This window comes from Bos grunniens, chromosome 19, assembly GCF_055505025.1.
Source record: "Bos grunniens cultivar Pamir isolate PY7600 chromosome 19, Bosgru_T2T1.0, whole genome shotgun sequence".
NCBI lineage: Eukaryota > Metazoa > Chordata > Mammalia > Artiodactyla > Bovidae > Bos > Bos grunniens.
The window spans coordinates 62,970,694-62,994,883 of NC_141183.1; the positions used below are offsets into that span (position 1 = coordinate 62,970,694).

Genomic DNA, 24,190 nt, shown 5'->3' on the forward strand with positions numbered 1-24,190 from the left:
GTGTTGAACATTGTCCCAAAGGCCTCTGCATTGTCCTCATTTCTTTTAGTTCTTTTTTTCTTTTTCCTCTCTGCTTCATTTATTTCTATCATTCTAACTTCTACCTCACTTATCCTATCTTCTGCCTCTGTTATTCGACTCTTGGTTCCCTCCAGAGTGTTTTTGACCTCATATATTGCATTATTCATTATTGATTGACTCTTTTTTATTTCTTCTAGGTCCTTCTTAAACATTTCTTGCATCTTCTCAATTCTTGTCTCCAGGATCTTTAGCTGTAACTCCATTTTGTTTTCAAGATTTTGGATCATTTATTCTAAACTCTCTTTTTATGAGTTTGACTACTTTATTTTCTACATATGAGTGAGTTTATTAAGTATATGTCTTTCTGTTTCTGGCATATTTCACATAGCAAAATGTACTTTTGACTCATCTAGTTGATTGGTGTTGTCACAAATAATAGGATTTCAGTCACTATTATTATTGAATAATCTTCAGGTGTCTAGGGAGGGAGGGGTATGTATCACATTTGCCTTATCCATTCATCCATCTGTGGACACTCATGTTGCTTACATATTTTAGCTATTGTGAATAATGATACAATGAACATGGGAATGCAGATACCTCTTTAAGAGTTAGATCTTATTTCTTTAAGACATATATGCAGAGTGGTGTTGCTGGATCATGTAGTAGTTCTCTTTTTCATTTTCTGAGGAACTTCTACACTGTTTTCCATTGTGGCAGCACCAGTTTACACTTCTACCAACAGTGTGCAGGTGTCCCCTTTTCTCCACATCATCATCAACACTTGTTATCCCTTGTCTTTTTTTTTTTTTTTTTTAATAGCCATTATATGACCACCTGACCTTCCTCTTGAGAAACCTATATGCAGGTCAGGAAGCAACAATAAGAACTGGACATGGTACAACAGACTGGTTCCAAATAGGAAAAGGAGTACTTCAAGGCTGTAATTGTCACCCTGCTTATTTAACTTATATGCAGAGTACATCATGAGAAATGCTGGTCTGGAAGAGTCACAAACTGGAATCAAGATTGCCAGGAGAAATATCAGTAACCTCAGATATGCAGATGACACCACCCTTATGGCAGAAAGTGAAGAGGAACTCAAAAGCCTCTTGATGAATGTGAAAGAGGAGAGTGAAAAAGTTGGCTTAAAGCTCAACATTCAGAAAATGAAGATCATGGCATCTGGCCCCATCACTTAATGGGAAATAGATGGGGAAACAGTGGAAATAGTGTCAGACTTTATATTTTTGGGCTCCAAAATCACTGCAGATGGTGATTGCAGCCATTAAATTAAAAGACGCTTACTTCTTGGAAGAAAAGTTATGACCAACCTAGATAGCATATTGAAAAGCAGAGATATTACTTTGCCAACAGAGGTCCGTCTAGTCGAGGCTATGGTTTTTCCAGTGGTCATGTATGGATGTGAGAGTAGGACTGTGAAGAAAACTGAGCACCAAATTGATGCTTTTGAACAGTGGTGTTGGAGAAGACTCTTGAGAGTCCCTTGGACTGCAAGGAGATCCAACCAGTCCATTCTAAAGGAGATCAGCTCTGGGTGTTCTTTGGAGGGAATGATGCTGAAGCTGAAACTCCAGTACTTTGACCACCTCATTAAAGAGTTGACTTATTGGAAAAGACTCTGATGCTGGGAGGGATTGGGGGCAAGAGGAGAAGGGGATGACAGAGGATGAGATGGCTGAATGGCATCACCGATTCAATGGATGTGAGTCTGAGTGCACTCTGAGAGTTGGTGATGGACAGGGAGGCCTGGCGTGCTGTGATTCATGGGGTCACAAAGAGTCAGACAGGACTGAGCAACTGAACTGAACTGAACTGACTGATAACAAGTGTCAGGTTGTATCGCATCATGGGTTTGATTTGTATTTCATCAATGATTTGTGATATTGTGCACTTTTTCATGTACCTATTGGACATTTGTGTGTTTTGTTTTGATAAACGTCAATTTAAATTATTTGCACATTTTTTAAATCAGGTTTCTGTTTTTGTTTTTGCTGTTGAGTTGTATGAGCTACCTGTTTATTTTGGATATTAATCCTTAAAAGATACTTGGTTTGCACATATTTTCTCTTTTTCTGTAGGTTGCCCTTTTACTGTTTTGTTTGCTTCCTTTGACCTTCTTAGGTGGCTGTTGTGATAAAGTATCCACCTGGTAATGTAGGAGATGCAAATGATTCAGATTAGATCCCTGGCTCGGGAAAATCCCCTGGAGTAGGAAATGGCAATAAATGCAAATGGTAGGAAATGGAAAATTCCATGGGCAGAGGAACCTGGCAGGGCTACAGTCCATGGGTTACAAGGAATCAGACATGACTGAGTGACTGAGCACACGCACATTTTACTTTGCAGAAGCTTTCTAGTTTGACACAATTCCACTTTTCTATTTTTGCTTATTGCCTGTGCTTCTTGCTGTCATAATCAAAAAAACATTGCTAAGACCAATGTCAAAAAACCTTTTCCTATGTTTTCTTTCATCTACTAGTTTTACAGCTTCAGGTCTAATACATAAGTCTTTAATCCACTTTTAGTTGACTTCTATATGTGGTATGAAGCAGAGTCCAATTTCATTATTCTGCATGGAATAGCTAGTTTTCCCAAAATAATTTACTAAATAGTCTATCCGGTATCATTATGTGTTCTTGACACCCTTGTTGAAGATCAATTGACCATAAGTGTGAGGATTTATCTCAGGGTCCTCAGTTCTGTTACATTGTGGTTTGCCATGCCCTCCTCCAGGGGATCTTCCAGAACCAGGGATCTAACCTTCATCTCATCTCGTATGTCTCCTGCATTGTCAAGCAGGTTCTTTACCACTAGCGTGCCACCTGGGAAGTGCATTGTTCTGTTAGAGATATTGGCCTTTTTAGTTGTTTTCTTGCAGTGTCTTTGTCTGGCTTTGTGTCAGGATGACTCTGGCCTAATAAAATGAATTTGGAAATGTTCTTTCTTCTTCTGTGTTTTTGAAGAGTTTAAGAAGGATTGATATGAATTCTATTTGAAAGATTGGTGGAACTCACCCACAAAGCCATCTGGTCCAGGGATTTTTTTAGCTGAGAGGGTTTTGATTGCTACTTCAATCACTTTATTTGTACTCATTTGTTCATGTTTCTATGTTCTCTTGATGCAATATTGGTAGGTTGTATGTTTCTGGTAATTTACTCATTTAATATTTTTTAAACTCTCTCTCTGTGAGTGTGTGTGTGTGAGTTATAAACACAAAAATATCTGGAAGGATATGTAGTAAACTCTTAATAATTATATTGCTTGGACTACAATTAGAAAGATGTGGGGGGGGGGGCTTTTGTTTCAATTTCTCTATCGTTTAGTTTATTACAAAATTATACCACCATACTGTTAAAACATATTTTAAAACCATAGCCTGAAATGAATGCATAAAGGCTCAACAGGCATATTACTGATCTTCATTCAATAAGGAACAAGTTAAGTCTGGCACAGATAACCTGGGCAGGCTGATGCATCAGAAACCTAAGCCATCAACTTCCTCTCCCTTAGGAGCACTTCATCTTGCAGGTTAGCCAGTCTCCTCCAAAGTCACTTGACTGAAAGGATTTAGCAATTCTCTTCTTGCCCATGGCCATGAGGAATATTTACTTGGCAACTGTAGGTGCATCCTGGAAAGCTGGCCCACCTCTGTAGGGCAATTCTGCTTCTAACAAGGAAATGTAACTTTACATACCCTTTAATTGAAGCCAGAGCCAGATGGGCACTGATCTTATTAAAGCCATGATTGTTACCAGAAAATAACTGCAAATATGTATGGGTATTTTTGTATGTGTGTGTATTTTTGTATGTGTGTGTATTTGCATGTGCATGTATTTTATGACACACGCCATATCCCTGAAATCTCAATTATAGAACTATCTTTCCAATTTTTTTTGTTGTTTACAATTTACTTTATAGTTTAGCCTTATGTAGGGTGGCTATGGGGTGCCTCATATCTTTTAATGTTACATTTTGTTCTCATTATTGCATTATTGCTTTTTCCTTCTTCCAGGTGCAGCTCATCCACTATAACCACGAGCTATATACCAATGTCACAGAAGCTGCAAAGAGCCCAAACGGATTGGTGGTAGTTTCTATATTTATTAAAGTAAGTGTGTTGCATTCCTTCATTCTTCTCTTCTTACCATTTCCATCCCAATCAGAATATCAGTTTATAGTCCTGTTGAATCTTAGAAAAATAGCAAAATAACCCAAGCTGCATAGATATTACCAAAGCGAAATATCTATGTCCAATATTTATGTCCATGAGGTTTATGAAAAATAAAGACTCTTTCAGTGAGATGCAAAAACAATGAGTTTAGAGCACTGGGGCCTGAGGATCCAGGTAGTTTCTATCCTACAGAGAAAAATGATGCTGGATCCAGGGGCAGGTTCTAGGTTCCACTCATGCAGAAGAATCAGAAGGAATAAATAGAAGGGGAGATGGTTTCTCACTGATACCCAACAGGATTAAAGGGCTGTCAATCAGATGACCCTTGGAAAAAGGAATAAAAAGAAAATGTGAGATGTCCCTTCCCTCCAGGCACTGCACTAAACAGTTCCCTCCAGCTTTCAGGAATTGCTCTGAGTATCATCTTTCCCTCCCAGTTTACCTCTCTCATGTAAACATCCCTGTGAATAATTAAGAAAATTCACCAATGCTGGCTTTATGACATTCTAGGGTAGCTCCATATCTCCTTGTAGTCATCATCAACAACAAACTTCCAACAAATAAAAGTTTAAGTTGTTAAATTACACAACCTTTTGACCATTGTTGGGTGAAACAGGTTTGCAAATTAAAAAAAAGAAGAAGAAGAAGAAGCACCTGTCATCAGGCGCTAGGAAAGGTCACCAACAGGACTGATACTTTCACTATAGCCAGTGGATTATGGGAAAGGCTACCACTATAGCTGGATCTCTTGAACTCCTGGCCATTGGCTTCCCTGTGTACTTTCTCACTGGCTGGACTATATCTCTTGCAGCCACTGATCCCCCATACACCTGTCTTTGCCAGGGCTCCTGTGACCCAGCAGCCAGGCCACCTCCATGCCCTGTCCTCACCAGGTCAGATCTAATTGCTTTGGGGAAGCCTCAGGAGCAGACCTCTGTGGGAGGCCCACATGCAGAGGTGGGGCTAAGGCCTTAGCTAAAGCCCAAGAATAGAGTGACTAAGGAAGAGGAATGAAAATCTTCTCGTGTAATTGCACAAGCCACAAGTTAAATCCCCATGATCATCTTGATAAACTGTGCATCTGTGGAATATATGAATGGACAATGAATTTTCCCACAACTGAAACCAGTCAGTGGGGTCAAGTACATATTATGGTTGGGCCAGCTCAGAGTCTGAGCTGCCCACACCTTGTCCATAGCAAGTCCAGAAGCCTACCTAGAGAATACTAGGGAAAGCAGAATTTGGCTGGGGATCATAGTGGGGGTAAAAACACTGACAGATGAGACACCAGGAAAATATTCTTATTGCTGTTTATATGTTCTGTTGCTGCTTTCATTATTTTTAATGCAATTTGTATTTTTCTTTTTTTTTACTTTTTTTTTTTTTTTTACATTTTTACTTTACCTTTCCATTGTTTTGTGTTTTTAACATTTATTTTACTTTATTTTTAGTTTGTATTCTACTTTGGTTTTCTTTCTTATTTTTCTTAGTTTTGTTTTTAATTGTTCTGATTTTGTTTTTAGGTTCTTTTATTTGTCTGGTTGCTTTCTGGTTTTTTTTATTTTCATTGTTTTTGTTTCTTTTTTTGTATGTGTGTGTGTGTGTGTGTGTGTTTTAGTTTTTATTTTTCTTTGTTTCATTTTTCTTTTACCATCTATCTTGGGTTTTATTTGTTTCTTCATTTGTTTTCTTTTTTTAAAACTATAGTTCTTTGTTTTTGTCTTTGCCATTTGTCTTGGGTTTTGTTTGTTTATTTTCTTTCCTGACTCTTTTTTCATTGCACTGTGTGGCTTGCAGGATCATGGTTCCCTAACCAGGGGTTAGGCCTGAGCCTCTGAAGTGGGAGTGCCAAGGCCAGGACATTGGACCACTGGGGAATTCCTTGTTGATGTTCAGTCACTAAATTATGTCTGGCTCTTTGCAACCCCATGGGCTGCAACACCCCAGGCTCCTCTGCCTTTCATTATCTCATAGACTTTGCTCAAATTCACGTCCATTGAGTCAATGCTGTTATCAAGCATATTCTTTACCACTGCACCACCTGGGAAATCCCAGAGAATTCTGAGACCTGGGGAATATTAATTGGCAAGATCTCAACAGAAAGTCTCTACCTTGACTCCAAGATACTTAATACATCACACTAAAAAACAAGTATAACTGGAACACAAACCCACCTATTAGCAGACAGGCTGTCTAAAGTGCTAAGCACACAGATATACCAAAACACACTACATGATGTGGGCCTGCCCATGGGAGGGATGAGACTCAGCTCTACCCACCAGAGCACAGGCACCAGTCCTTTCCAACAGGAAACCTACACAAGCCATTGGGCCAACCTCATCTGCTGGCGGCAGATACCATAAGCAACAGGAGCAATGGTCCTACAACCTGCAGAAAGGAAACTTCAAAGACAGTAGGTTAAATACAATGAGAAGAATAATAAATATGGCGACGCTAGTAAAAATGTAAGATCAAATAAATGAAGAGGAAATAGGCAATCTGTCTGAAAAATAATTCAGAGTAGTGATAGTAAAGATGATCCAACTCACAGAAATAAACTTGGAGGCATGCACAGAAGATGGATGAAGTGTTTAACAAAGACTTAGATGAACTAAAGAGAAAACAGTAATGAACAACACAATAACTGGAATTGAAAATACTGCTGCTGCTGCTAAGTTGCTTCAGTTGTGTCCAACTCTGTGCGACCCCATAGAGGGCAGCCCACCAGGCTGCCCTGTCCCAGGGATTCTCCAGGCAAGAACACTGGAGTTGGTTGCCATTTCCTTCTCCAATGCATGAAAGTGAAAAGTGAAAGTGAAGTCTCTCAGTCCTGTCTGACTCTTAGCAACCCCATGGACTGCAGCCTACCAGGCTCCTCCATCCATGGGATTTTTCCAGGCAAGAGTACTGGAGTGGGGTGCCATTGCCTTCTCCACTAGATGGGGTCTAAAAGTTCCTCCAGATATTAATTCCACAGACTCAAGTCGGCAAAAACACCCTGCACTCCAGGGACATCCTAAGGAAATCATAATGCCTTAACCTCGAAAATGAGGATGAGGAGGTGGTAGTTTTTCAGAAAGGAAATGTCACTTGGGTCCTTCCTGCACTGGGAGCTGCACTGACAGATCACGGTTCAGCCTGGAGTCGTAATTCACGAAACAGTGAAACTCGTTTCCCAGGGTGAGTGTGTTCTGGAATAAACTTGCACATCTTCACTCCAAGCAGCTTTGCTGCCACCACCTCCATGACAACACCTGTGCACAGCAGAATCTTTCCCCGGGTCAGGAGCTTGATGGTTTCTGACATTTTCCTAAGACATTCCTCCAAGAGATAGGGGTGATCTGCCATGACGATGGCAAAGCTGTGTGTGGTGATCCTCTCGGGTAAGTCCACAGGGTTCTTGTAGTCATAGTAGACAAAGTCCTTTCCGTATACGGCAAACCTCCGGTTGTACTCAAATATGCAGAGGAAGACATCGTCTCTGTGCTGCTCTCTCAGCTTCTGGTAGACGCTGGGGGTGCTCACACACGCTATTCTGCCACCCTCCCCGGCAGCTGCCAAGGCGTCCTCAGCAAGGTACAGGGCCGTCTCCGGGCAGTACCAGAACTGGCTCACCCGCCAGTTCTCTTCTATTATCCCCATGTTGTACTTGTCATGACCACGGAGGTGAGAGTGGTGCTGCTGCTGCTCAGCATAAAATTCCTGCAGAGCTGCAAGGGTGTATGAAGAAAGCTGGGAGCAGGGGGCCTCGTCTTCGCAGTCACTCATTTCACACCCTGACTGTGTCGGGAGATGCGGACGAGCAGAGTAGGGGCAAGCTCCTCACTCCACTTGCTGCTTGACTCCACGCATGCTCCGTAGCCCGGGGCCTGGTCGGGCAGCCAGCTGCGTCTGCACGTGCACACTAGAAGGAATCACGGCTGCTGCTGCTAAGTCGCTTCAGTCATGTCAGACTCTGTGCAACCCATAGACAGCAGCTCACCAGGCTCCCCCATCCCTGGGATTCTCCAGGCAAGAATACTGGAGTGGGTTGCCATTTCCTTCTCCAATGCTGGAAGGTGAAAAGTCAAAGTAAAGTCGCTCAGTTGTGTCCGGCCCTCAGCGACCCCATGGACTGCAGCCTTCCAGGCTCCTCCTTCCATGGGATTTTCCAGGCAAGAGTACTGGAGTGGGGTGCCATTGCCTTCTCTGAAGGAATCACTAGAAGGAATCAATAGCAGAATAACTGAGGCAGAAGAAAGGATAAGTGACAAAGAAGATAGAAAGGTGGAAATAACTTCTGCAAATCAGAATAAAGAAAAAAGAATGAAAAGAAATGAAGACTGTCTCAGAGACCTCTGTAACAACACTAAACACAATAACATACAAGTAATAGGGGTCTCAGAAGAAAAAGAGATAGAGAAAATGTCCTATAAAATATTTCAAAAGATTTATAGTTGAAAATTTCCCTAACATGGGAAAAGAAATAGTCACCCAAGTCTGGGAAGCAAAGAGAATCTCATACAGGGTACAACCCAAGAAGAAACACACCAAGACATATATTAAACTAACAAAAATTAAAAGAAAAATAATAAAAGCAGCAAGGGAAAAATAAGAAATAACATATCAGGGAATCCTAAGGTATCAGTTAATGTTTCAGCAGAAACTCTGCAATCCAGAAGGGAGTGGCAGGATATATTTAAAGTAATGAAAGGGGAAAACCTACAACCAAAATTACTCTATCTAGCAAGGATCTCATTAATATTCAAAAGAGAAATCAAAAGCTTCACAGATAAGCAAAAGCTGAGAGAATTCAGTACTAACAAACTAGCTTTATAAAAATTGCTGAAAAAACTTCTCTAGATGCTAAACACAAGAAAAGAAAAAAGAACTAAAAAAACAAACCCAACACAATTAAGTAAATGGCAAGAGAAACATACATACTGATAATTACCTTAAATGTAAGAGGATTAAATGTGTCAGCAAAAAGACACAGATTGCTGAATGGATTCTAAAAAAAGTTCATATGTACTGTCCACAAGAAGTCTACTTCAGACCTAGGGACACATACAGACAGAAAATAAGGAGAAGAAAAAATATATTCCATGCAAATGTAAATAAAAAGAGAGGGGGAATACCAATAGTCATATCAGAAAAAAAAAAAAAAAGGACTTTAAATTAACAACTGTTACAAGAGACAAGGAAGGGCACTACATAATGATCATGAGATCAACCCAAGAAGAAGATATAACACCTGTAACTATTTATGCACCTAATATAGGAGCACCTTAATACATAAAGCAAATGCTAACAGCCATAAAAAGGGAAATCAATAATAACACAATAATAGTGGGGTACTTTAACATCCCAAGCATACCAATGGACTGATCATCCAGACAAAAAATTTAATAAGAAAACAAAGACCTTAAATGACACATTAAAACAGAGACTTAATTGATATTTTTAGGACATTACATGTAAAAACAGCAGAATACACTTATTTTTTTCTCAAGTGCACACAAAACTTTCTCCAGGATAGGTCATATATTAAGTAAGAAAACAGTGCAGTTCAGTTCAGTCTCTCAGTCGTGTCCAACTCTTTGCGACCCCATGAATTGCAGCACGCCAGGCCTCCCTGTCCATCACCAACTCCCGGAGTTCACTCAAACTCACGTCCATCGAGTCAGTGATTCCATCCAGCCATCACATCCTCCATCATCCCCTTCTCCTCCTGCCCCCAATCCGTCCCAGCATCAGTCTTTTCCAATGAGTCAACTCTTCACATGAGGTGGCCAAAGTACTGGAGTTTCAGCTTTAGCATCATTCCTTCCAAAGAAATCCCAGGGCTGATCTCCTTCAAGTCTTGGTAAATTTAAGAATATTGAAATTGCATAAAGTATCTTTTCCAACTATAGCACTATAAAGTTAGGATTCAATTACAGGGGAAAAAAACAACAACAACAACAACAGTAAAAACCACAAACACATGGAGACTAAATACTATGCTACTAAAGGGGACGACAGAGGATGAGATGGCTGGATGGCATCACTGACTCGATGGATGTGAATCTGAGTGAACTCCGGGAGTTGGTGATGGACAGGGAGGCCTGGTGTGCTGCGATTCATGGGGTCTCAAAGAGTCGGACATGACTAAGTGACTGATCTGATCTGATCTGAAGTAGCCAAAAGATTACTGAGGAAATCAAAGAGAAATTTAAAAATACTTAGAAATAAATGACAATGAAAACACAAAAACCTGAAGCCTATATGATGCAGCAAAAGCAATTCTAAGAGTGAAGTTAATAGAAATGCAATCCTACCTCAAGATTCAAGAATAATCTCAAATATACAACTTAACCTTACAACTAAAGCAACTAGAGAAAGAAGAAAAAGTTAGTAGGAGAAAAAAAGTTATAAGGTCAGAGCAGAAATAAATGAAATAGAAATTAAGAAAACAATAGCAAATATCAATGAAACTAAAAGTTCATTGTTTGAGAAGATTTTTTTTTAATAAATTGATCAACCTCAGCCAGATTCCCCAAGGGGAAAAAAAGGGAAGAGACTCAAATCAATAAAACTATAAATGAAAAAGGAGAGATTATGAAATAAAATTCAATCAAATTAATATAACTGACACTGCAGAAATATAAAGGATCATAAGGGAGTACTACAAACAACTAAATGCAATAAAATGGGAAATCTGGAAGAAATTAACAAATTTCGTAAAAGGGAAAACCTCCCAAGGTTGAACCAGAAAGAATCAGAAAATATTAACAGACCAATCACAAGTAATAAAAATGAAACTCGGATTAAAAATCTTTCAATAGACAAAAGTCCAGAACCAGATGGCTTCACAGATAAATCCTATCAAGCACTTAGAAATGAGCTAGTGCCTATTGTTCTCAAACTTTTCCAAAAATATTACAGAGAGAGGAACACTCCCACACTCATTCTACAAGGCCACTATCACCCTAATACCAAAACCAGACAAAGATATGCCAAAAAACAGCTCAATATTGCCAATAAATATAGATGTGCTATTCCTCAACAAAATACTAGCGATCGGAATCCAACAATACATTAAGAGAATTATACATCATGATCAAACAGGGTTTATCCAAGGGATGTAAGGATTCATCAGTATATGCAAATTGATCAATGTGCTAAAACATATTAACAAACTGTAAAATAAAAACCATATGCCACGTGATCATCTCAGTAGATGCAGAAAAAAACTTTTGGCAAAATTCAACACCCGTTTAGGATTAAAAAAAAATGTCTGCATAAAATGGATATAGAGGGAACATACTTCAACACAATAAAACCTATATATGACAAAGCTCCTGCAAACAAACTCCTCAATGGTGAAAATTTGAAAGCATTTCCTCTAAGATCAGGAACCAGACAAGGGATTGTCCTCCCTCACCATTATTATTCAACATAATCTTGGAAGTATACTAGTCACAGCAATCAGAGAAGGAAAAGAAATAAAAGGAATCCAAATTGAAAAAAAAAAAAAAAAGTAAAACTGTCATTGTTTGCAGATGACATGATACTATTCATAGAAATCCTAAAGATGCCACCAGAAAACTTCTAGAGCTAATCAATGAATTTCGTAAAGTCACAAGAGACAGAATTAATACACTGAAATCTGAACCCCTATATGCCAACAATGGACCATCAGAAAGAGAAATCAAGAAAATAATCTCATTTACCATTGCAATAAAAATAATAAAATACCTAGGGATAAACCAGACTGGTTGCAAATAGGAAAAGGAGTACGTCAAGGCTGTATATTGTCACCCTGCTTATTTAACTGATATACAGAGTACATCATGAGAAACGCTGGGCTGGAAGAAGCACAAGCTGGAATCAAGATTGCTGGGAGAAATATCAATAACCTCAGATATGCAGATGACACCACCCTTATGGCAGAAAGTGAAGAGGAACTCAAAAGCCTCTTGATGAAGGTGAAAGAGGAGAGTGAAAAGGTTGGTTTAAAGCTCAACATTCAGAAAACAAAGATCATGGCATCTGGTCCCATCACTTCCTGGCAAATAGATGGGGAGACAGTGGAAACAGTGTCAGACTTTATATTTTTGGGCTCCAAAATCACTACAGATGATAACTGCAGCCATGAAATTAAAAGATGCTTACTCCTTGGAAGAAAAGTTATAACCAACCTAGATAGCATATTGAAAAGCAGAGACAGTACTTTGCCAACAAAGGTTCGTTTAGTCAAGGCTATGGTTTTTCCAGTGGTCATGTATGGATGTGAGAGTTGGACTGTGAAGAAAGCTGAGCGCTGAAGAATTGATGCTTTTGAACTGTGGTGTTGGAGAAGACTCCTGAGAGTCCCTTGTACTGCAAGGAGATCCAAGCAGTCCATTCTGAAGATTCAAGAATGATCTCACTTTTTCCTTAAGGGAAAAAAAAAAAAAGAATGATCTCAAATATACAACTTAACCTTACAACTAAAGCAACTGAGAAAGAAGAAAAAGTTAGGAGAAAAAAAAGTTATAAGGTCAGAGCAGAAATAACAAGCAGTCCATTCTGAAGGAGATCAGCCCTGGGATTTCTTTGGAAGAAATGATGCTAAAGCTGATTGGCTACCTCATGCGAAGAGTTGACTTATTGGAAAATACTCTGATGCTGGGAGGGATTGGGAGTAGGAGGAGAAGGGGATGACAGAGAATGAGATAGCTGGATGGCATCACTGACTCGATGGACATGAGTCTGAGTGAACTCTGGGAGTTGGTGATGGACAATGAGGCCTGGTGTGCTGCAATTCATGGGGTCACTAAGAGTTGGACACGACTGAGCAACTGAACTGAAGGAGGCAAAAGATCTGTATGCAGAAAACTATAAAATAAGATTTAAAAAAATCAAAGATGACACAAACAAGTAGAAAGATAGGTCATATCCTCGGATTCAAAGAATCAATATTCTGAAAATGACTATATTACCCAAAGCAATCTACAGATTCAATGAAACTCCATCAAATCACTGATGACATTTTTCACAGAACTTAGAACAGAAAATTATACAATTTGTATAGAAATACAAAAGGTCCTGAAAAGCCAAATCAATCTTGAGGAAAAAAAACAGCTGGGCAATCAGGCTCCCTGACTGAAGGGGTACAGTCATCAAGACAGTATGGTAGTGGCACAAAAAAACAGAAATGCAGATCAATAGAAGAGTATAAGAAAACCAGAGATAAACTCACACACCTATGAACCTTGTCACGCACCTTATCTTTGACAAACGAGACAGGAGTATATAATGGAGAAAAGATAACCTCTTAAGAAATGGTGCCAGGAAAACTGGACAGGTACATGTGAAATAATAAAATCAGAACACTCTAACACCATGTACAAAAATAAACTCAAAATGATTTAAAGACCTAAAGGTAAGGTAGGATAATATAAATTCTTAGAGGAAAACATAGGCAGAATACTCTATGACATAAATTGCAGGAGGATCTTTTTTGAGCCACCTCCTAGAGTAATAAAAATAAAACAAAAATTAACAAATGGGACCTAATTAAACTTAAAAGCTTTTGCATAGCAAAGGAAACCATAAACAAGATGAAAAGGCAACTCTCAGAATTGGAGAAAATATTTGCAAATGGAACAACTGACAAAAGATTAATCTCCAAAATATAATTTATACATTCAATATAAAAAAACTCAATTAAAAATTGGTCTGAAGACCTAAACAGATATTTATCCAAAAAATACATACGGATGGCCCACAAAGCCATGAAAAGATGCTTAACATCACTAATTCCTAGAGAAATGTAAATCAAAACTACAATGATGTATCACCTCACACCAGCTAGCCTGTCATTAAAAAAATCTACAAAAAATTGTAAAGCAATTATCCTCCAATTAAAAATATTTTTTTTTTAATTATACAAACAATAAATGCTGGAGAGAGTGTGGAGAAAAGTAAACCCTTTTGCTGTTGGTGTGAATGTAAATTGATACAGCCACAATGGAAAACCATATGGAGGTTCCTTAAAAAAACTAAAAATAAAACTACCGTATGACCCAGCAACACTACTACTGTTCTTATACCCAGACAAAGCCATAATTCAAAAGGACACATGCACCCCAATGTTCATTGTAACACTATTTACAATAGCCATGGCATGAAATCAATCTAAATATCCATCAACAGAGGAATAGATAAAGAATATATGAGATACATATAAATATAGACACACACACACACACAATGGGATATTACTTAGCCATTAAAAGGAACAATACTGGGTCATTTGTAGAGACTATCATACCTAGATAGTGGACCTAGATAATGGACCTAGAAACTATCATACAGAGTACAGTAAGACAGAAAGAGAAAAACCAAGTATCATGTATTAACACATATATGTGGTATCTAGAAAAATGGTATACATGATCTTATTTGCAAAACAGAAATAGAGAATATGCTAACAGATATAGCATACAAATATATGGACACCAAGGTGAGAAGGAGGGGTTGGATGATTTGAGAAATTGGAATTGACATATAACACCATTGTTACTATATATAAAATAGATAACTAATGAGGACCTACTGTGTAGCTCAGGGAATGTTACTTAGTGAGTGCTCTGTTGTGACCTAAATAGGATCAGATCAGATCAGTCGCTCAGTCATGTCCGACTCTTTGCTACCCCATGAATTGCAGCACACCAGGCCTCCCTGTCCATTACCAACTCCCGGAGTTCACTGAGACTCATGTCCATCGAGTCAGTGATGCCATCCAACCATCTCATCCCCTGTCGTCCCCTTCTCCTCTTGCCCCCAATCCCTCCCAGCATCAGAGTCTTTTCCAATAAGTCAACTCTTTAATGAGGTGGTCAAAGTACTGGAGTTTCAGCTTTAGCATCATTCCTTCCAAAGAAATCCCAGGGCTGATCTCCTTCAGAATGGACTGGTTGGATCTCCTTGCAGTCCAAGGGACTCTCAAGAGTCTTCTCCAACACCACAGTTCAAAAGCATCAATTCTTCGGCTCTCAGCCTTCTTCACAGTCCTACTCTCACATCCATACATGACCACTGGAAAAACCATAGCCTTGACTAGATGAACTTTTGTTGGCAAAGTAATGTCTCTGCTTTTGAATATGCTATCTAGGTTGATCATAACTTTCCTTCCAAGGAGTAAGCATCTTTTAATTTCATGGCTGCAGTCACCATCTGTAGTGATTTTGGAGCCCAGAAAAATAAAGTCTGACACTGTTTCCACTGTTTCCCCATCTATTTCCCATGAAGTGGTGGGACCAGATGCCGTGATCTTCCCTTTCTGAATGTTGAGCTTTAAGCCAGCTTTTTCACTCTCCTCTTTCACCAAGAGGCTTTTGAGTTCCTCTTCACTTTCTGCCATAAGGGTGGTGTCATCTGCGTATCTGAGGTTATTGATATTTCTCCCGGCAATCTTGATTCCAGTTTGTGTTTCTTCCAGTCCAGCGTTTCTCATGATATACTCTGCATATAAGTTAAATAAGCAGGATGACAGTATACAGCCTTGACGTACTCCTTTTCCTATTTGGAACCAGTCTGTTGTTCCATGTCCAGTTCTAACTCTTGCTTCCTGACCTAAATGGGAAAGAAATCCAAAAAAGAGGGGATATATGCATATGTATAGCTACTTCACTTTTCTATACAGTAGAAACTAACACAATATTATAAAACAGATATACTCCAATAAAAATTAATTTTAAAAATGTTCTCCTACTCTTGGCCTGGGGATGTTCCTTGATTAGATTTCATTTCTGCTCCCTGAGATACTTAACTTGTTCACAATCTTCTGAATGCCTCAGCTCTTCCTGTAGGGTTTTCACCTCTTTGGGTAAGAAATATCTGTTATTCTCATTCTGATTTCTATCCATAGAATGTTAGAAGTCCAGAAATCTTACTTCTATTTTAACTATTGCAATTCTTTTTGTCCAAGCAGGTAGTTATTTTATTTGTATAATGGACTTTAAAACTTGATGAATTTTCTATGAATCTGATGCATATCTACTCTATATACATCCTAAAATTCACTGCTTCTGAAGTAATGAATTGCATCCAATTCCGCCCCCCCCCCCCCCCCCCCAGGACAGGGCTTTCTCTACTCTGGTTGCAGCAAATTCCTGTAGGGAAAAAAATAATGTCCTTAGGATTATTAACAGCCTATTTGTCTTGCTGAGGACTCTTACATTTAGCTTAGAACTTTTAGAGGTATTACAAAGGGTCTTCTGTACAAGTTCCTATAGATGAAAATTTTGCCAAATGTTCTATGTCATAACTTGGTTCACCATTTTTTTCAGTCTCTACTAACAGTTGCCTCATTATTTTCCAACCTCCATCTATAGCCTGAATTCAAAGCCAATATTAAGTATGTATAAATTATTATGAAAACAAAACCTAAAATGGGCAACACCCGCTTTCAGATACCAGTTTTTACATCAATTAGCTTTTGCTGTTTTAATATTTGTTTTAAACAATAAATATTTCTAACTTCTTAAAAAAAAACTGTCTTCCCCCCCAAAAAAGGGGGGGTGTTACAGTGTGGCAGTTCTAAAAGTTGGCAGTCATTGTGTAGCTCCTTGGGAAGTTTTAGCCAAACCATTAGAGGAAGTGCCCCAGTCAGAACTTCGAATCTAAAGACAGTCAATAGAAATTCAGCATTTGGCACTAGGGAGTTTTAATACAGCTCTCATGAAGACATTATCATCACACAGAATGGGCACAGGGGCAGCCCCAGACACCACTCCCTCTCCTTCCTCGTGAGCATCATCTTTTACAACAGTCACTTTGCTCTGTCTGGTCACGCAGCCTCCTAACTTCCTCTCCCTCACCTGGGTCAGATTAAGCCTTTTTGTGGTCCCAGGAGAGCTGAACCCTGGATATACTGCTGCCACTGACCACCAATCCCACCTCCTTTAGCTTGTCACTGGCAAATATAGAAAAGGGCTTTTGACCAGGTAAGTATGATTTTAGGCTTTCTTAATCCCTAATAAAACTTCCCAAAGGAATTGGTCTTGGTACAGACAGATCCTTCCAATCCCTGTTCTATACCTCTTGGCATCATCACAGACCCTGTTATAATAAATAGTAGATTACTAAATGCAAGGCACTGAGACATGTACTTTACATACATATTTTATCATTTAACCCTAATAATAAACCTGTGGAGTGGACATCAGTGTCCCTAAGGAAAATGAGGAAAATGGTACAAATAATTTTTGACATTACATCCTCGTTCATGTAGCTCATAATAGTACATTCAGGAAAGGATCCCAGGTCTTGCTTGACTTTAATATTGACACTAATGACCTTGTTCACATAGAGCTGGAAGGGAGAAAAGAGAAAGCAACATTAAAAATTTTTCCCCTACATTCCCTTGCTGCCCACAAACATAGGACAAATATCTATATCCCTCAACCAGCCCCAATTATGACATTGATAACTTCTTGTTGTGTTCAACCTGGGACATACTTACTCTTATGCAGCCTGAAGGCATTTCACAGTATTAGGCAATGCATATCCAAGGGCTCACATCTCCTGTAAATTTCCCAAATCTAGGCCTTCTGTGAGTAACTCTCATGACCAACATGGACTGCCCAACAGCTCTTGACCTTTGGTGAGTGCCTCAGCCTCGGCCACTGACATTTCCTCACTTTGCTCAAAGTTTCCGAGTCAGTGAATGTCATCCTGGCAATGTGGGCACATTACAGCTTACAGGGTGATTGATTTGCCAGAAGTGAGCCTTCTAACTGAAAACTAATGGAATGTTTCACAGGCTTCTGTAGAAGCACTCATTCCACTTAGATTACTGACACAGGTCCTGATTGTTGCCCTGTGGGTTACTGAGAGGAACTTATGCCCCAGATCCTGAGATCAGTAAAAAGATTGTCCCTAGCTCCTGCATCTTCTCAGGACAGTTTGGCTCTTAGGGATGCTTCCAGTCTTTTCCTGAGCAAACCTGAAACTTTCAGGCTGGATCTCAAAATAAGCTACAGCATTTCTATCTTTGTCCAACATAATCAACTCCAAGATGCTCCACAGTGAATCATCCAAGCTGTGACTTGCCATTCACTCATTCCCAAACTGATTATGCATGGGACACAGGCCAGACTTTTCTGGGCACTGATACCTAGAAATGACATGAACAAAGCCTCTGGCACTCTTCCCCTCCTTCTGATCTTTCTACCTCCCCTTCCCAATTCCCTGCAAGGTAAGCAGTAACAGAAATTGAGAAGCCCCATATCTAGGTCAGCTGAGCCCTTGAGATGTCAACCAACCAAACTCTGAGTCATAAAAGGGTTGGAATTGTTTGTTAAAATAAAAGATTTGTTTATCTGTAGGTTTCACTTATCTCTGTCTCCTCCTAGTCCCCCACCTTTCCTATAACCACAGGGAGCAGAGATTTAGCTATGATTGCTTCTCAGTCACACACCATTAACTTCCAATTTAAGTGCATATATACCAAGTACATATTTTATCCTCTCACCCACATAGTCAACACGCTAAAGTTCACAAATTGTCTGTGTGCATTTTGGAAAATTTTCAATTATTTTCAATCAGCTCAAAAGGGTCTAGTCCTAATGTTAGCTCTGCCCAGACTCACCAGGTACCAGGGACCCAAGACACTCAATTAAAGGACATGGCAGATTCCTTACCTAACAGGACAATCTGTTTTTGACTCTCCTTTCATGGGTTGCATCAGCACAAATACTCTTGGCACTCTTTCTGTTTCTCTGTGTACTTGGATAACTATCCCCTTCCTAATATGTCACTCCCTACTCTCTACTTAAAATCCTCTGATGGTTCCCTATTCCTAGAAAATAAACTTTAAATGCCCTAATATGACATTCAAAACCTGGCATGAGCTATCCCTTGCCTCTCTATCTTTACCTCCCATCCTTCCTCCATACTCTCATTTTCACCTACCCTGAAATGCTTCCCTAAGAATGACTAGTTCTCCCATGTCTATGTGTGCACAATATGTTTTTCTCACCTTTTCTCCTTTTCCACCAAAGTTAACTTCTGCCTACCTTTTACTAATATTTTCTTTTCCCCCCTAGGTTTCTGATTCATCAAACCCATTTCTTAATCGAATGCTCAACAGAGATACTATCACAAGAATAACATATAAAAGTAAGTTTGGCTGAATTTTCTATATAGCAACTATTCTCTAAAGGTTAGTCCTGTTTGAAGGCAGAAAGCCAGAACTAATGATCTCCAAGGGCCTCTTTCAGCTTCATGATCATTCAGTTCTGTAGAAAATCACTCTGGAGAGTCAGGATTGGCTAAGAAACAACTCATTTCAAGCAGAAACCCCCAGAGTGCCTTTTTCATCCATGCCTGTCTAAAGCAATAATGGTTATTATGATGATGGTCATCATTATCCTATGGATTGGTAATGAGCTGGGAGATCCTACTAGCTGACAGACTCCAACATATCAGCTGGCCACATTTAGGGCTTTGCCAATTATGTGATTGAGAAAGCATTCACCAGGTGGTTTGATCCAACTTCAACACATTCTAAGGCCCTCAGCTGGACCACATCTCCCCCTCTGTGTCACTGGGTCTCCCTTTCAGGTTAGACAAGGTGGCATTTTTCTTCATTTCCATGTGTGACACAATGAGCTATAGAATTCTGCCCAATTTCCTTGGGTTTCTAGAGTGTATAATTCCCTGAATCTGTAAGCAGAAAAGAGGTAATGGTGCACAGTTGAAAAGAGTAGAGTGGAAAGGATGCCACTGTCTTCTGTAGCAATCTTAGAGGTTGCAGGACTTGGTGAAAGTTATGGAAATAGTACACATAAAGGGATTAAAGAAAATAACAGGAAAAAGTTTAACTAATTAGAAGTGAGCAAGAAAGTGGGATTTTGTCCTTAAGCAAAGAGCTTCCTCACTTTGTTCCCTCCTTTGTAAAGAAGTTGAAATTCAGTTTCTAAGGTCCTTCTAAATCTAGGATTTTGAATCTGATTTTTGCAAAAGTAAAAATCAGTACACAAACATTCTGACACCCCACATCCCTTTGGCATGTCCTCACTTGGTGTAGAACACTGCTATGGATGGTGATGTGGAAAGACAAAATGAATGCCTTACAGATCTCACCTAGGACTGCTGGAGGAAGAGTGTGGAGAATCCTTCTCTTTTTCAATTACTCATCAATTCAGCAAGTATTTCTTTCATGCCTGCCACATGACAGCACCAAGTGAAGCTCTTGGGATATAAAGATGGGCCAGACACCAGCCCTCCACACAGAACACTCCCCTATGAAGAGTTTGGGAACGCTGGGAAACCTGGAGAATCAGCCAGAAGAAATATCTCCAAAACCATCCCAGTCTTCCTCATAAGTACCCATAGAGTTCTTTAAGCTCAAACTCAGATTGCTTAGCAAAGGGAGACATTTCTGTGTTGGGTTGCAAATACATTTTATAACTGCTCATAAAGATTATTAGTTTTTTAACTTTTTTGCTAAAAGAGCATAAAATTAAATAAAATGCTTTCAAATATCTTGAATTTGCAGTTTAGAGACCATGAAAAGCCATCAAATTACATTTTAAAGCCCAACACACCATCTAAGAGATTGCCAGCTGCAGTCAACCATTAGTCAAACTTTGCACCCCACCCCACCTCACAGCTCTAGGCTGATTAATGTTAAGTGATGTGGCTGCTTCCAAAGATAAAACCAGTCATACGGGTTTGCTCTATGGGAAGGTGGCCTTTCACGTGAATGATGAGTCTCTCACTCTTTAGTCAGGGAGACAGACATATAATGGTGTTTCTTAAAGATTTGTGTAATAAGCACAATGTATTAAAAATAGGAATGGAACTCTTGGGATCATAGAAAATCTGCCTAAAATTCATGGCAGATTTTTAAATAGGGATTGCTATTCAAATAAGTACTAAATATATGAACAACCATTGTGAGGAAAGAAATAAGGGAAGAAAGGGAGGGAGGAATAGAGGAAAGAAGGGAGAGGAAAGGGGAGGGAGGGAAGAAGGGAGGAAGAGAAAGAAGGAGAGGGAAAGGAAGGAAAGAAGGAGGGAAGGAGAGAGTGAAGGACATTCCAAACAGCATACACAAATGCAAGGAGAGGACTTAAAGGAATCTGAAAAGTTCAAAGGCAGGAAATTTGCCTTCATCAGCTCTTCCTCTGCATGGACAAGTGAGAATAACCCAGACACTGCAATGCCTAGGACATGTGGCTGAAAGGGATGAATTTTCTCAGCAGGAAAGTGCCAACACTCTTCTTTCTAGCTAATCACCTAGAGGCAGCCAGCCTGTGGAAATTTGTCCAAACAAGGGAGCAACAAGGAAGTTTCTGAAACAGGAGTCATGCCTGAGAACATAGCCAGTGGGTGGGAAACATAAGCCTGAGAAGTCCCTCCAGGGTCTTTGCAGGAGACACCAGGTTATGCTGGCATTTTCCCATGAACTCTCGTAGACAATACCTCCTGCTCAGGGGCACCTACCAGAGTCCTCTGCTTTCATTCTTTTAAGCAAGCAAGAAAAAAAATGAATCCCCCCAGCTACTATCCAACCACAATACTTAGGAACACCTGACCTTGGCCGCTGACCACCCCCACAACCAACCCATTCTTCTGCTGCTACCCAGAATTAGACTCCAGTGTAGCTTCAATCTGCCACACTCACTCATATGTGTACACACTCTGCTAACTGCATCAGCATCAGGAACATGGAAGTAATGCTAGCTAAGTATTTTCCACACTCCAGGCTCTCTGCTAGAGCTTCACATGCAGCATCTCACCTGGTGCTTACATAGTCTTATTCCCAAAATAGGTATTAATAGCTATCCCAGTTTACAGATGAGGAAAGCAAAGCTCTGAGAAGTGAAGCCCTCTATCAATGATACACATTTAGTGAGTGGCTCTATTAGTCAGCAAATTCTGCGTAATGAACAAGCATTCAACAATAGGCATTGATTTCTCACTGCTGCATCTGTGGGTTGGTTGGTGACTCAGTAAATCTGCAGGTCAGATAAGGTCAGATAACATGGCTTTCTTTTGTCTAGGATCAAGTACTTCTCATGTTGGGGATCAGAAATGCATGATGTTGTTTAAGGTCTAGTCTTGAAACTCACACACTGTCACTTCTATCCACTGTTCACTGTTCAAAGCAAGTCACACGGCCAAGCCCAACATCAAAATGCTCCCATGGATTTGGGTCTGGGAAGGGGATGAACATTTCCTGAACAATAGTTTACTCATCCATAGTGGGATAGCAAGGATTTTAGCATAGGTCGTCCCAGGGATGTTCGTAGGCTCTTTCTGTCCTATTGTCTTCCTCCCTAATGGGCAAGGAAAGCTTAACTCTGAGATCTTAAAACTAGTTGTATCGCTAATACTCTCACATTACATGAAGCTTTTCATCTTCTTCTCTTAATCCCAAATTTAGTTCAGTCTGAAGAGAATTCTTTTTTTGCTTTTTGCCAATGTTTCCACTTTGGAAGGGTCATAAACTAAGCACAGAACTTGTGGGTAATTTGAAATTTCAGGCTCATAGCATCCTAGGCTCCCTGCAACTCCTGCTTCTCCTTTGGCATGGGACTACTGGTGAAATCATTGTCATTCAAAGGAATACAGTGGCATCACCATTATTGGGTACATACTGAAACCAGAGGAGACATAGAGATTAATGCTAAATGGGGTCAATCTTCCCCATTAGTCCTTCCTTTGGGGATGTTTCATAATGAAAAGTCAATCTAAGACTCTGAGCAGATAGTGATGTGATCTCCTGACAAAAGGATCACTCCATTTGCTTGGATAAAGCATATTCATGGGTGAGAAGGGAATAGGAAATTTCAAATATGTTAAGCTTGAGATGGGCCTCAAAGAAGAAGTATAGAGTAGGCAGCTGTATATATGAGTGTGGATTTCAGGAGAGATAACTACAGATATAAATGTGGAAGTCATTTGGATCCAGATAGCATTTAAACCTGGGTGAGATCATGGCAGAGAATAAATAGAGAAGAGAGAAACATATCCTCTTTTTTTTTTTTTTTGCTTTTTTAAAAATATAAATTTATTTATTTTAATTGGAGGCTAATTACTTTACAATATTGTATTGGTTTTTGGACTCTGTGAGAGAGGGCAAGGGTGGGATGATTTGGGAGAATGTCATTGAAACATGTATAATATAATATATGAAACAAATCGCCAGTCCAGGTTCCATGCAGGATACAAGATGCTTGGGGCTGGTGCACTGGGATGACCCAGAGGGATGGTACAGGGAGGGAGGTGGGAGGGGGTTTCAGGATGGTGAACTCATGTACACCTGTGGCGGATTCATGTTGATATCCCCATTTTTTAAAGAACAGCTCATATCCCCATGATCTAACATTGTGAATCATTTCTAAAGATAGTTTTAAATTCTACCCTGGAAGAGGCTTTTGCATATCTGTCTCATCAACTGGTTCAAGAGGTGTAAAGAGGGAGGAGTTAGCATGGAATCATGGGGTAAAATCACCACAAAATGGCAGCCATTAGTCACACTGTCCATTTGCTTGATTTGAACATAAATTAGACGACTAGGGAGAAAAAAGGAATTGTGCAAAATCATTCTGTTGAGCCAGTTGAGAAAATCAATGCCAGTAATCCATAAAAGGAGGAAACAGAAGAATATTGCCAAAAAGACTGTGAATTTTGGAAGCCAATATACTAGTAAATGCTATACTATATAGGACTATACTGCTACATTATACTTATAGGACTCTATATGTTCTGGTGAAGAGATATAGAACTAAGCAGACCTCGGCACCTAGCTCTACCATATCTTTACTGTATAACTTCGGCAAGTTTCTTAACCTCTTTGAGGTAATTTCCTCATCAATAAAATGAGGATACTAATACTGATATTGAGAGAGTTGAGATGAGAGTTAAATAAGGTAGTGAGTCCGGTGCCTGGAGAAAGACTGATATAAACAAGGTGCTTAATAACATGTGTTTCTCTATTATCCCTAGGTA

The 24,190-nt window shown here is 39.6% G+C and overlaps 1 protein-coding gene and 1 pseudogene across 7 annotated transcripts in view; one reads left to right on the plus strand and one right to left on the minus strand.

The window, feature by feature from the left end:
- The window catches only part of CA10 (carbonic anhydrase 10 (inactive)), a 797,854-nt gene that overhangs the window by 766,544 nt on the left and 7,120 nt on the right, over positions 1-24,190 (plus strand). For all 7 annotated transcript variants that reach the window (XM_086355692.1, XM_086355694.1, XM_086355693.1 and 4 more), the window contains 2 exons: positions 4,058-4,153; positions 19,276-19,348. In XM_086355692.1, the coding sequence (XP_086211818.1) occupies positions 4,058-4,153; positions 19,276-19,348 (169 nt within the window). The remainder of the gene's footprint in view (positions 1-4,057; positions 4,154-19,275; positions 19,349-24,190) is intronic.
- Positions 7,303-8,075, minus strand: LOC147352810 (EEF1A lysine methyltransferase 1 pseudogene; annotated as a pseudogene).